The sequence below is a fragment of the Pelophylax lessonae genome, assembly GCF_965119305.1.
Source record: "Pelophylax lessonae genome assembly, chromosome: 7".
Classification (NCBI taxonomy): Eukaryota; Metazoa; Chordata; class Amphibia; order Anura; family Ranidae; genus Pelophylax; species Pelophylax lessonae.
Genome location: NC_138774.1, coordinates 182,960,521 through 182,975,755, shown reverse-complemented (window position 1 = coordinate 182,975,755; position 15,235 = coordinate 182,960,521). Strand labels below are relative to the sequence as shown.

Here is a 15,235-nt window from a genome sequence, read left to right as displayed (position 1 = left end):
TTGCATGTATATGGCAAACGGGTAACGATGACTGATGGGGTGACAGGTGACGATGACTGATGGGGTGACAGGTGACGATGACTGATGGGGTGACAGGTGACGATGACTGATGGGGTGACAGGTGACAATGACTAATGGGGTGACAGGTGACGATGATTGATGAGGTGACAGATGACGATGATTGATGAGGTGACGATGATTGATGGGGTGACAAGTGACGATCACTGATGGGGTGACAAGTGACGATGATTGATAGGGTGACATGTGACGATGACTGATGAGGTGACAGGTGACGGTGATTGATGGGGTGACAGGTGACGGGCGATGGTCACCGATGGGTGACAGGTGACGGGCGATGGTGCACGGCGGTACTGATGGCAGTCTCTGGTGACCGGTGAACTTTAGGCTATGTCCACATGTGAGCGTAGCGATCGCGGGCAGAATCACTGCGATTCTGCCCGCGATCCAGAAATCATTGCAAATCGCGGGGCGCCTGTGCGTTGCCCGTGATTTGCAATAGCACCTCAAACGCTGTGCGACGTTGCTGCGATTTCCGCCTGCCGAATTGCGGTAACATCACGCAAACAACGCATGACGCCCCAAAGAAACTCTTGTACCTTTTTTGCAATGGTATCCGGATCGCGGGCAGAATCGCGGTGATTCTGCCTGCGATCGCAACGCTCACATGTGAACGTTATGGGTGTCAATTTCTGGGCACTGATGAGGTGACTGTTGGGTGACAGGTGCAATTGGGGGGGGCTGAGGACTGTGTGGGGACATTTATTTTTGTGATTTTACATTTGACAGGTGTACAGAGCAGTAACTCACTATTTCTAGCTCTGCTCCCCTCACACTGGAAACTGTATGAGGGGAGAAGAGCTAGTAACAGTGAGTTACTGCTCTTTGTTTACATTTTGTGATCGGCTGTGAATGGATTCACAGCCGATCACTTAGTAAACAGTCACTGTCAGTGACTGTTTACTACTGCCGGTGACAGCTGTGTTCCTACGGAACACAGTGACACCGACATGACTGCGCTGCGCGCTCCCGATCGCGCATGCGCGGTCATCTTGTGGGCGCCTCTATTGTGATCGGCTGTGTCATTGGAACACAGCCGATCACGTGGGAAACAGCCACGCCCATTAGCTGTTTCCCCCCTGCCGGTGACGGGGGGTGTCCCGGGAACACCCCGACACCGGCAGTGCAGGGCGGCGCCTGCCCTGCTTAAAGTGCCGCCGTCATATGACGGCGGCCCAGGATAACGGTCGCACCGCTCCGCCGTCATATGACGGTGGGCGGCATCTGGTTAAAGTGTATTTTTTCCCAAAAACCGTTACACAAAAACTGTGAGACATGAAAAATTTTAATGACATTTATTCTCTAGGGTCTCTACTAAAATATATAATGTTTGAGGGTTCTAAGTAACTGTCAGAAAAAAACAACCGATTTTAACTTGTAAGCAACAAATGTCAGAAAAAAGGCCCGGTCAGCATGCCATGCTTACCTACTCTGTGCAGCAGTTTTCACAGAGCAGCCCCAATTTTTCTCTTCTCAGGACCCCCACCAGAGCAAGCAGCTTGCAGCTTGGCACCCAAGCAAGTGCACTGCAGAGCGACTGATCTGTGTGTTCATCCAGACATGGAGTCACAGCCCCATCCCCTCTCTCCCCTCATTGCCTCTCTGACTGTGATTGACAGCAGAGGGAGCCAGGGGTAAGTTCCCTAAGAGCTGATACTCTCGTGCACATCGCTGGATTGAGAGGGAGCTCAGGTAAGTATTAGGGGGGCTGCTGCACACAGAAGATTTTTTACCCCAATGCATAGAATGCATTAAGATAAAAAACCTTCTGCCTTTGGAAAAATAGACTTGCTCTGTCTGATCTAACACCAGATTCAAATTCCCTCTGTCAGCAGTTACTCCACACAGGGAAGGACTGATATATAGTACTTTCAGGTTGCATGTTTTCTTCAAGGTAAAAAACGTCAGCCTTTAGAACCACTTTAATGCACTTTTGTGGATGTGAACTCATTCTATTGGCAAAATTATTCACTTACTTTAGCTACTAGAATTTATTTATGCACACCCATTCACACTCTATTTATGCTTTTACAGTATGTGTGTAAATTATGCCAGTAAGTTCCTCTCCAAACACAGGTTTGAGGCATTTTGTTTTATGTCCCTAAATATTGCTCTAAAATACTAATCTACTATAAATGCCGCCAATGTGAATGGACACATTGGCTGAAAAAGAGCTGCATTTAGAGGAATAACAAAATGTAAAATGCCTCTAAACGTGGTATTTTGTTCTGCCCGTGTGCTGGTAGACTAGTTGCTGCTAAGGAGCTTGTTCTTGACATCTCAGTAGATTGCTTTAAAATGGACTAGATGTGATTAATTATGAATATCAATATGAAGCAGCGTTACAAATTGTTGTTCCCTCCTGTTGCATACTTCATATTATAAAATAAATTACATTTCTCTAGCGCTCATCGACAGACGTAGTCCTCGGTGATACACCACCTTCGGGTTATGTTACCTCCGCAGGAGCAGGACTAGACAGGAAATTAAAAAGCTCTGGCCACACCCTAGGGGCAGTCCCAGAGGGTATATCCTCTCTCTCTCTGCCTCAGCAAATCAGTTATTTTCTGTCTAGTTAGGAGTAAGGACCTAGACACCTTGCTGGGATCTTAGGTCCTGGCAAGAATTTTTTCTTAAAGGATTTTTTTAGACAGCTTTTTTCTCCAGTGTTCCTGTGAGATCTTCAAGCAAGAAAGCTGAACTGGGCGACGGGCTGGATGTTGAGATCCGGTGGTCACCCCAGTTCAGCCTACGAGCGCGTGCAGGCCATAGCTCCGCGCTGGGTCGGCCGCGACAAAGTCCCATTAAAGGACTGTCCACGCGAGTTAAACGTCTCGCCGAAACGCCAAAGACCATGAGTCACGGCGTCCGTATCGGTCGACAGCCCTCCCGCCCCGGTGGAGAGGGGTACTGTCAGGAGTTGGTGCCCGCCTGGTTCCGGTATGGTGAGTAGTATGTTCCCCCTTTTTCCCTGACGGGTTTTGTGGTGAACGCGGGCCCCTCTCTGTATGGTAAGAAAGAGTCCTTTCTCTCCTATAACATGTCACAAATCCTCCTACTTTGAGTGTGATTTATGTGTGCAAAAGCCAGGAGGCTTGGCTTGGGAGCTAACAATCTATTGTATACATGTTTAAAGATGTAATCTGTGGCATTCTGGGAATCTTATGGGTTAAGTATAAGCTACCTACCAGTCAGAAGCCACGGACATGTAGACTGCCTTCCAAATCAGATCTCCAGCTATTAGCAGGCCTCCCGAACGGCCACGCGGTCCGCCAGGGCCGGTACCGCCAACCACGCCATATCCCCATGCAGAGAGAGTGTTGTGTGCCCTGCAGCACACCGCTATTCAGTTTAGGCCGCCGCCATTTTTTTTGCTGGATCGCACGAGCCGCCATTTTGGCGTAGCCTCGTGTCTCCAGCATGGGGGCGGCCATGTTTGAGGTGATCCTACACCTCGTGGAGCTTGGGGGAGGCGCCGGAAGGCGTGCAGAGGGGCGGAGCCGCCTCCTTTCTTCCTGGGCAGCCAGCCAAAAGACTTCCTGTTTGTCAAGACAGCGCTGTAAGCTGTTGCAGTTTAACTCTGAGCATCAAGTGGTGAGCCTGGGGGTCTATCTCTCTCTCTCTCGATCGATAGGGATCCCTAAGCAAGTAACACTAAGGGGCTTTTTTGTGGCGCTGGGGGTCAAAAAAAAAAAAAAAAAAGTTTTTTTCTTTACTTTTGAATTATATTATCCAGGAAGTAACTGGAGTTATTATGGACCCTGCCACACATATTCCCCCACCTGTTTCCCTCGAGGGGGCCTCGGGACCCGCCGGTGCACAGAGTATAGAGTCATTTACAGCAATTTTGGAGTCTATGGTGGCTCGGGTGGAGGCGGCCTGTCAGGGACGGGGGTCAAGGAAGCGACCCCCGCCCACCCCTATACCATCTGACACCTCTGACTCAGATTCAGAGATGGTCACGGCAGTTGCAGGTTCCTCTGCAAGGGCTGTTATCCCAGGTAAAGCCCCCTCAGACAGTGAGGAGGACGCTTCTTCTCTTGCTATAATTCAGGAAGAAGCATTGGTGGACGCACTAGTTGTGGCAGTGCAAGAAACCTTAAAACTTGAGGCTTTACCGGCAGAGGCAACTGAAACAGAGAGGCCTTTTGGGACTAATAAGCCCATCAAGACGGCGAAGGCTTTTCCTGTACCTAAATGTTTTGGTAATCAGATTAAAGGAGAATGGGAGCATTCTAAACGTACCTTTACTATTTCCAAGCGTATTGCTAGACGCTATCCGTTTGAGGAATCCATCATTAAGAAATGGACGGTACCACCAGTCGTGGATCCGCCTATTTCCAGGCTGAATAAAGCCACGGTTATTCCAGTGGAGGACACTTCGTCCTTTAAGGATCCGGTGGATCGAAAGATAGAAGCAGAGTCCCGCACTATTTTTTCTCTGATAGGGTCAGCATTTAGACCAGTAATCGTTATTGGTCTAGTTTCCCAGACACTTACGGAATGGGCGAAAATGGTACGCCAAGATCTTAGGGGAAAAGATATTCCCCAGGAGACATCTGATTTGATGGAACAGATCATACAAGGGCTACGGTTTATCTGTGACGCAGCCTTGGACACTACTCCCCTATTAGGGCATGCATCTAGGTTAGCAGTGATCCTCAGACGTGTGCTGTGGTTAAAATGCTGGTCAGCTGACCTAGGTTCCAAAAAGACCTTGACCAATCTCCCCTTTCAGGGGAATTGTCTATTTGGAGCCAACCTAGATGAAATCATTAAGGATGCCACTGGGGGCAAGAGCACTTTTTTGCCACAGGCTGCAAAAGCTAAGGGACCTCGCAACAAGCGAGGACCTTTCTTTACCGCCCATAAAGGGCGCCCGGCTGGTACTAGCTGGAAAGGCGCCCCCACCCGGTTTCAGGGTGGGGGGACGTTTTCACCGGTTTTCAGCCACTACTACCGGTGCGATTCTTCCCTTCCAACATTTAAGTACCACAGGAAGCGGTAGTTACCGTTCCCTGAAAAGATCTTTTCCTTTACCTTTTCCTAAGATTAGTCCCGATACCTCACAGGAATCGGATCTGGTTGACCAGATAGGCCAAGTAGCCTCTAGTCGGGTGACTTCGGTCCCTGAGGTTCAACCAGAAAAGATCACCTTTTCCTGATAACTATCAGGTATCTGATAAATGTGTGGGAACAGAAAACGACCAGACTTTCTCGGATGGTCGGGGCCAGAGACCTCTAGGGACGCCTGGTTCAGATCCAATCAGCGCCAGTGGTCCTAGAAATTCTAGGCTGGCCTCCTCAAGCCGGCCTGGCCGACTTGGACATGTTAGTCGCAGACGTTCCGTGGGAACTTCGTCTCAGGGAGTGTCTGTGGTCTCTAGGACCAATTTACCTTCGTGCTTTACAGTCGCTGGTTTTAATGGCCTGGCCATTGAGACCCAAGTACTGAAGGACAGAGGTTTGTCTACTTCAGTCATTCCTACCCTTATTAAAGCAAGGAAAGCGACTTCCAGCAAAGTCTATTATCACACATGGAAGACTTATATTGCGTGGTGCGAATCTTTAGGATTTCCTCCACGTACCTATTCGGTGACTCGAATATTGGCCTTTTTGCAACAAGGGGTTGAGCAGAAGCTAGCCTTGAGCACCATCAAGGGTCAAGTTTCAGCATTAGCAATCTTCTTTCAGAAGCCTTTAGCTACCAAATCCTTGGTGCGGAATTTCATCCAGGGGGTGCGGCACCTGGCTCCTCCAGTCCGCGCGCCCTTACCGCCCTGGGATCTTAATTTGGTTTTGTCGGTTCTACAGAAACCTCCCTTTGAAGACATCAGGGAGATTCCCTTGCTTACTCTATCCCAGAAGGTGGCCTTCTTGGTGGCTATTACTTCTGCTCGCAGGGTGTCAGAACTGGCTGCATTATCATGCCAGTCACCATACCTAGTGATTCATAGGGATAAGGTAGTACTTCATCCTAAGCCATCTTTTCTTCCCAAGGTGGTTTCAGATTTTCATCTGAATGAAGATATTGTACTACCTTCCTTGTGTCCTCAGCCCAAGCATCATCGGGAACATGCGTTGCATTCCTTAGATGTGGTTCGGGCAATCAGGGTATACCTGAAAGCTACGGAATCATTCCGTAAGACGGATTCACTTTTTGTGATCACGGATGGCCCCAGAAAGGGTTTGCCTGCATCTGCCGCGACCATTGCCAAATGGATTAGACAAACGGTGGTACAGGCTTATTCTATTAAGGGTCAGAGTCCTCCGTTCCCTGTTAGAGCGCACTCCGCTCGGGCGCTCAGTACTTCCTGGGCCTTTCGCCATCAGGCGTCAGTGGTCCAGGTATGTAAGGCGGCCACCTGGTCGTCGGTACATACCTTTACAAAATTCTATAAAATTGATGTGACGGCATCGGCGGATGCCTCATTTGGCCGCAAGGTTTTGCAGGCCGCAATTTGAGGAGACCGGTGGTCTACCTCGAGGGTTTTTTTTCTGTTTGAAAAAAAAAAAAAAAAATTGTTTTCTCTTTTTTTGGTTGAGTCTCATCATTAAGGATGAGCATTGTAAACTTCTAGTTGGCACCGGTTGGGCCTTCTAGATTGGGATTTGATTTCCATTTTCCCACCCCTCAGTTGTGATACTGCTCTGGGACGTCCCGAAGGTGGTGTATCACCGAGGACTACGTCTGTCGATGAGCGCTAGAGAAAAATGGATTTTTGTAAAATCTTACCGTAAAATCCTTTTCTCTTAGCTCATCGACAGACGTAGTCCCCGCCCCTCTGTTTTGGAGTTGGGTTGGGTTAAATTCTCTAAGCACTGCTTTTTCACATAACTGATTTGCTGAGGCAGAGAGAGAGAGGATATACCCTCTGGGACTGCCCCTAGGGTGTGGCCAGAGCTTTTTAATTTCCTGTCTAGTCCTGCTCCTGCGGAGGTAACATAACCCGAAGGTGGTGTATCACCGAGGACTACGTCTGTTGATGAGCTAAGAGAAAAGGATTTTACGGTAAGATTTTACAAAAATCCATTTTTCCACAGGGATGCCTTGAAACCCTTGTAGTGGTCAGAAGAGGCTTGTAGAGTTTCCATGCTGGTTGTGTTTATGTGTACAGAACGGAATGAAGCCATAGAGGGGAGGGCGGCTGATGATGGATTTGACCAAGGATGGCTTTCCCAAGGACATCGAACCTGCCATGGAATCTCCTGTGGGCATGACTACACCCGCACCCCGTGAAGCCCATGTACTTGTGGGAGTGACAGGCAGTGTGGCTGCGCTGAAGCTTCCACTTATTGTAACTGGTCTTCTAAAGATACCCGGGGTACAAGTGCAGGTTGTGACTACGGAAAAAGCAAAACACTTTTATAATGCGAAAGAAATATCTGTACCAATTTACAGTGACGATGATGAGTGGAAGATGTGGACGCAGCGATCTGACCCCGTTCTTCATATTGAGTTGCGACGGTGGGCAGATATCTTCCTCCTTGCTCCCCTTGATGCCAATACTTTGGGGAAGAATTACAGTGGGATCTGTGACAACTTATTGGTCTTGGAGCCATGGCAGAAGTTGACACTATCATCGACAAAGTCAGAGAAGTCCTGTCCAAAAACTAAACTTCAGGGATGACAACCATAACAAGCAAAACTACTGTTCGCTGCATTCTCTTTTATTTGCACCCCAGTAATCAAAATGAGGTTGCTATCAAAAGTTATGTCTACAACTATATCATCCTAAAACAAACAATATGCTGGGAATGTGATATTTTGTTTGACAGCCTGGAGGCAGCTTTGTGGCCGAAACTGCTGGTACTAAAATTAAAATGCCAACTCTCATTAAAAAGGAGCTTTTTGTACGATGTATGTGTGCATATGTATAATAAATTATATATATTTAAAAAAAAAAAAAAAAAAAAGAAGAGGCTTGTAGAGGTCTCCCCACCTGACATACTGTTTGGTGGTTTAAATCTCTGAAAAATCAGTTTTGGGAAGACTAGTAATGGAACTGGGCTTTTAAAGATTAAAAAAATAGACAACACAGAATGTGTAATGGGTACACTCCCATATAAATACATTGAAGATATCACTTGTCTGGTTAGTAAAGGGTTGCAGACCTAACAGGAGAATTCTGCTCTTCCACTATATGTGTAAAACTTGGCTGGCCTAATTTTCTCGGTTGTCATGGTTACTGCTGGAGAATATGATGAATGAAGGGGTTATGGTGGAAAGTTCCTCTTTCTCATAAGATAAGTTATACAAGATATATGTTATTACTAGAGACATAAGATGGATGATTGCCTCCCTGCAGCCACATTTAGATGCATTCCGTTCCTCGGATGGTTTCCCATCTCTTTGTCCTATCTCCATCCTCTTTCTTGTTTTGCTTAACCAGAATCCATAAAAGTTCAGGCTGTGCTATGTTAAGGAACCTTTTATTACATTGTGCTCTGTGATATATTTAGGGCAGTGACTTCCTCTGCCTCCCTAGTAACCTGGGGAGAAAAAACGATGCATAAAAGGGAGACAGGAGGTTAAAGTGATTGTAACGTCTCATTTTTCTTTTCTTTTTTTTAAATGAAAAATAACAAACATATTATATTTACCTCCTTTGTGCAGTGGGATTTGAACAGAGCAGCCCGGATCCTCCTTTTCTCTGGTCCTACTTCGGTGTTCCTCTCCCCTCCCTCCTGTTGGGTGCCCCCACAGCAAGCAGCTTGCTATGGGGGCACCTGAGCCGAGTCAAAGCTCCCTGTGTCCATTCAGACATGGAGCTGCAGCCCGGCCTGCTCTCTTTCTATTCTCATTGGTTGACTGACTTTGATTGACAGCAGCAGGAGCCAATGGTTCTGCGCTGCTGTTTCAGCCAATGAGGAGGGGAGTCTCGGACGTCCGAGGCATTCCTACAACATCGCTGAAGCTAGAGGGACCTCAGGTAGGTATTAGGGGCAGGGCTGAGGGGAGCTGCTGCACACAGGTTTTTTATCTTCATGCATAGAATTCTAACTCTACAATCCAGAGGCGTAACTAGAACCTTCAGGGCCCTGATGCAAGAAACCATGAAGGGCCCCCCAGACCCCTGGCCGGGGCTCTTCCCACTAATCCTGGGGCTCTTTACACTCGTTGCATGGCCTTTTATTACGGTCCCGCAGCAGGATTCTTTCACAAGTTCTGCAGTGGGCCCCCTTCCTGCAATCTTGTGGGCCCCCTTCCTGCAATCTTGGGGCCTCCCCACAGTGGTGCAATGCCAGGGTCCGGTCGCAAGTGTGACCTTTGCGATCCTGGAAGTTCACCCACTGGTTTGCTACTGGGCCCCCTGGAGCATGGGGCCGGTAGCGATTGCAACCCCTGCAACCCCTGTAGTTACGCCCCTGCTACAATCCCTTTAACTTTCCCTTCTCCATTTTTGCACATGGAACATTTTTTCTTCATTAATATATCATTTGGAATATCCAGGCTGCCTTGTACAGGAACATGCTGTGCCATCAAATCAGCATTTCTTTTTAATCATCTTTTTTTCATAAAAGGTCAACTCTAGCTGCATGCAACTGAGAAATTTACTAGCATGTGCTGTAAATCTTTGGAAGTGTATAAAGCAGGTTTGGGGTCACTGAGTAAAGACTACTTGGTCTGTGAGTGAATTGGCGGTTAGTTGGGCATCAGAACTTCCAGTGTGGTGCCTCCCAGTTTCATATAATCAAACATTTGCTGCTTCTTAGTCCCAGAAGCAGAGTTTGTTTAACCACTTCCATACAGAGCAGTTACACCCCCTTCCTGCCCAGACCAATTTTCAGCTTTCAGCGCTCTCACACTTTGAATAATTACTCATTCATACAACGCTGTACCCAATCAAACTTTTTATCATTTTTTTCACACAAATAGAGCTTTCTTTTGGTAGTATTTAATCACCACTGGGTTCTTTATTTTTTGCGATATAAGTGAAAAAAGAGCGAAAATTTTGAAAAAAATATTTTTTTTAGTTTCTATTATAAAATTTTGCAAATAAGTCATTTTCTTCCATAAATTTGGGCCAAAATTTATACTTCTATATATCTTTGGTAAAAAAAAAAACCAAATTAGTGGTTATTATTTAGTCTGTGTGAAAGTTATAGAGTCTACAAGCTATGGTGCCAATCATTGAAAATGTATCACACCTGATGTACAGACAGCCTGTCTAATTTCTTGAGGGCCTGAAATGTCAGGACAGTACAAATCCCCCCCAAATTACCCCTTTTTGGAAAGTAGACATTCCAGGGTATTTAGTAAGAGGCATGGTGAGTTTTTTGAAGTTGTTATTTTTTCCCACAATTCTTGGGAAAATGAAGAAATGTTTTTTTTTTTTTACACAAAATTGTTATTTCTCACACAGTATATGCATACTTGCAATTACACCCCAAAATACATTCTGCTACTCCTCCTGAATATGGGGATACCACATGTGTGAGACTTTTACACAGCCTGGCCACATACAGAGGCCCAACATTTAAGGACCCCCCGTCAGGTGTTCTAGGAGCATAAATTACACATATAATTTCCTAACACGACCTATCACACTTTTGAAGGCCCTGGAGCACTAGGACAATGAAATTACCCACAAAATGACCCCATTTTGGAAAGCAAACACCCCAATGTATACAGGTGCCTCTCAAAAAATTAGCATATTGTGATAAAGTTCATTATTTTCTGTAATGTACTGATAAACATTAGACTTTCATATATTTTAGATTCATTACACACAACTGAAGTAGTGCAAGCCTTTTATTGTTTTAATATTGATGATTTTGGCATACAGGTCATGAAAAACCAAAATTCCTATCTCAAAAAATTAGCATATTTCATCCGACCAATAAAAAAAAAGTGTTTTTAATACAAAAAAAGTCAACCTTCAAATAATTATGTTCAGTTATGCACTCAATACTTGGTCGGGAATCCTTTTGCAGAAATGACTGCTTCAATGCAGCGTGGCATGGAGACAATCAGCCTGTGGCACTGCTGAGGTGTTATGGAGGCCCAGGATGCTTCGATAGCGGCCTTGAGCTCATCCAGAGTGTTGGGTCTTGCGTCTCTCAACTTTCTCTTCACAACATGCCACAGATTCTCTATGGGGTTCAGGTCAGGAGAGTTGGCAGGCCAATTGAGCACAGTAATACCATGGTCAGTAAACCATTTACCAGTGGTTTTGGCACTGTGAGCAGGTGCCAGGTCGTGCTGAAAAATGAAATTTTCATCTCCATAAAGCTTTTCAGCAGATGGAAGCATGAAGTGCTCCAAAATCTCCTGATAGCTAGCTGCATTGACCCTGCCCTTGATAAAACACAGTGGACCAACACCAGCAGCTGACATGGCACCCCAGACCATCACTGACTGTGAGTATTTGACACTGGACTTCAGGCATTTTGGCATTACCCTCTCCCCAGTCTTCCTCCAGACTCTGGCACCTTGATTTCCGAATGACATGCAAAATTTGCTTTCATACGAAAAAGTACTTTGGACCACTGAGCAACAGTCCAGTGCTGCTTCTCTGTAGCCCAGGTCAGGCGCTTCTGCCGCTGTTTCTGGTTCAAAAGTGTCTTGACCTGGGGAATGCGGCACCTGTAGCCCATTTCCTGCACACGCCTGTACACGGTGGCTCTAGATGTTTCTACTCCAGACTCAGTCCACTGCTTCTGCAGGTCCCCCAAGGTCTGGAATCGGTCCTTCTCCACAATCTTCCTCAGGGTCCAGTCACCTCTTCTAGTTGTGCAGCGTTTTCTGCCACACTTTTTCCTTCCCACAGACTTCCTTCTGAGGTGCCTTGATACAGCACTCTGGGAACAGCCTATTCGTTCAGAAATTTCTTTCTGTGTCTTACCCTCTTGATTGAGGGTGTCAATGATGGCCTTCTGGACAGCAGTCAGGTCGGCAGTCTTACCCATGATTGCGGTTTTGAGTAATGAACCAGGCTGGGAGTTTTTAAAAGCCTCAGGAATCTTTTGCAGGTGTTTAGAGTTAATTAGTTGATTCAGATGATTAGGTTAACCACTTTACCGCTGAGTACCGGAGTACTACTGCGGCAAAGTGGCTCTTGTAGGTCTGACGACGTAGACCTACGTCGCCAGACTCCTCCCCTGTAGGCGGCGCTCGTGCGCCGCCGGAGGCGCGCTCCCGGTGTTTTCATTCACATCGGGTGTCGGGCCAGGGGAGGAGCGGCGGCGATCGCCGCTGCTCTGCCCCGATCGTCGGGGAATAAAGTTTGGAGATCCGCCCGCCTGTGTAAACAGAGCGGGCGGATCTCCTCAGTGACAGGGAGTGACAGATCGGAGTGTTCAGCATAGCTGGACATCCGATCTGTCCCTGGCTCACACAGTCACCTCCCCCCACACACGTTAGTAAGCACCAGGCATACATTAACCCCTCCCTCTCCAATAAAATTAACCCCTTCCCTGCCAGTGTCATTTTTACAGTAACAGTGCATATTTATAGCACTGATTACTGCAGTAATGTCACTGGTACCCCCAAAAGTGTCAAAAATGTCAGTCAAGGGTCCGATCTGTCCGCCGCAATGTCGCAGTCCCGCAAAAAAATCGCAGATCGCCGCCATTACTCGTTAAAAAAAAAACACCAAAAATGACATAAATCTTTCCCTTTGTTAGTAAACGCGATAACTTTTGCGCAAACCAATCAAAATACGCTTATTGCGATTTTTTTTTTTACCAAACATGGGTAGCAGAAAACAAATTGGCCAAAAATTTAAAAAATAATTGGTTTTTACATCTTTTTTGGGGGCAATTTCATATAAAAAATGTTAAAAATATTGTTAGTTTTTCAAAATAAACGCTCTTTTTTTGTTTATAGCGCAAAAAGTAAAAATCGCACTGGTGATCAAATACCACCAAAAGAAAGCTCTGTTTGTGGGGAAAAAAAGGACGTAAATTTCGTTTGGGTATGACGTCGCATGACCGCGCAATTGTCAGTTAGTCGCACAGCGCCGAATCGCAAAAAGTGGCCCAGACGTAAGACAGCAAAATGCTCTAGTGGTAAAGTGGTTAATAGCTCGTTTAGAGAACCTTTTCATGATATGCTAATTTTTTGAGATAGGAATTTTGGTTTTTCATGAGCTGTATGCCAAAATCATCAATATTAAAACAATAAAAGGCTTGCACTACTTCAGTTGTGTGTAATGAATCTAAAATATATGAAAGTCTAATGTTTATCAGTACATTACAGAAAATAATGAACTTTATCACAATATGCTAATTTTTTGAGAGGGACCTGTATTTTATGAGGCATAATGAGTCTTTTGAACATGTCATTTTTTCCACAAGTTTTTGGAAAATGTGGAAAGAAAATCAAAACGCATTTTTTTTTACACAAAGTTGTCAATTTATAAGATATTTCTAACACATAGCATGTGCATAGCAAAAATGACACCCCAAAATACATTCTGCCACTCCTCCGGAGTATGGCGATACCACATATGTGGGACTTTTGTCACAGCATAGCCACATACAGAGGCCCAACATGCAAGGAGCACCGTCAGGTGTTCTAGGAGCATAAATTACACATATAATTTCATTACCAATCACACTTTTGAAGGCCCTGGAACCCCAGGACAATGGAAACCACCATAAAATGACCCCATTTTAGAAAGCAAACACCCCAACACAATCTAGGAGGCATGAGCTGCAGATAGGTACTCAGGTACTCTGATCGGCTGCAGACAGGCACTCAGGTACACTGATCGGCTTCAGAAAGGTACTCGGGTACTCTGATGAGCTTCAAAGAGGTACTTGGGTATTCTGATGGGCTAGAGACAGGTACTCTGGTAATCTGATGGGGTGCAGATAGGTACTCGGGCACTCTGGGCTGGAGACAGGTACTCGGGTACTCCGATGACAGGTACTCGGGTACTCCGATGACAGTTACTCAAAGTACCCGAGTACCTGTCATCAGAGTACCCGAGTACCTTTCATCGGAGTACCCAAGTACCTGTCACCAGCCCATCAGAGTACCCGAGTACCTGTCATCAGAGTACCCTAATACCTGTCACCAGCCCATCAGAGTACCCGAGTACCTGTCATTAGAGTACCTGATGGGCTGGTGACAGGTACTCGGATACTCCGATGACAGGTACTCGGATACTCCGATGACAGGTACTCGGGTACTCCGATGACAGGTACTCAGGTACTTCGATGACAGGTACTCGGGTACTCTGATGACAGGTACTTGGGTACTCCAATGACAGGTACTCAAAGTACCCAAGTACCTGTCATCAGAGTACCTGTCATCAGAGAACCCGAGTACCTGTCATCAGAGTACCCGAATACCTGTCGCCAGCCCATCAGAGTACCCGAGTACCTTTCATCAGAGTACATGATGAGCTGGTGACAGGTACTCGGGTACTCTGATGGGCTGGTGACAGGTACTTTGATGGGCTAGCGACCGCTCCTCTTTATTGGGGGGGGGTAATCAGTGTGTTTTGGGGTGCACTATGATGGGTAACAAGCTGTTATCACAATCTCCTCCTCACACAGGATCAGTGTGTGAGGAGGAGAACATGGTAACAGCTAGTTACCATGTTCTCTGTTGACATTCTGTGATCGGCTGTGATTGGCAGCCGGTCATGTGATAAAAAGCCAATTTCATTGGCTCTTTACCTAGATCGGGGATGGGCTCTGTCCGAGGTTCGAGCCTCGTCCCCGATTACCGCAATGCGCGCCGAGAGAACGAGCGGCTCCCGCTGGAGCCGCTCATGTGATCGGCTGTGATTGGACACAGCCAATCACGTGGTAAACAGGCAATTCATTGGCTGTTTACCTTGATCGGGGATGGGCTCAGTCCGAGGGACAAGCCTCATCCCTGATCACTGTGCTGCACGCCCCCGGGGGCGCACAGTAGCGGCGAGAGCAGGCGGATGTCATTTTACTATGGCCCGGTATGGAAGTAGTTAACACTCTAAATCTGCAGAGTGGTATTAAACCCACAACCACAAATGTAATATATTGCAGTGTACCAATCATTTGATGTACTGGTGGCAATAGTTTTTTTCCCCTCTGTTTTCACCGGTTGATCTGACCAGTAACACACCTCTTGTATTAGGATACCTACATTCTGGATAGAGGAGTAACAGAGACACCTTTGTCAGTCTGGAGGGAGGGTAATGCTAGACGCACTAGCAAA

The 15,235-nt window shown here is 46.5% G+C and overlaps 1 protein-coding gene across 1 annotated transcript; it reads left to right on the top strand.

Moving 5' to 3' along the window:
- The first annotated feature begins 7,170 nt into the window (after nt 1-7,170).
- LOC309559392 (phosphopantothenoylcysteine decarboxylase-like) lies at nt 7,171-7,878 on the top strand. The gene has a single exon (XM_082262652.1). The coding sequence runs from the start codon at nt 7,230-7,232 to the stop codon at nt 7,707-7,709; it is 480 nt and encodes a 159-aa protein (XP_082118778.1). The 5' UTR covers nt 7,171-7,229; the 3' UTR covers nt 7,710-7,878.
- Nucleotides 7,879-15,235: the final 7,357 nt, after the last annotated feature.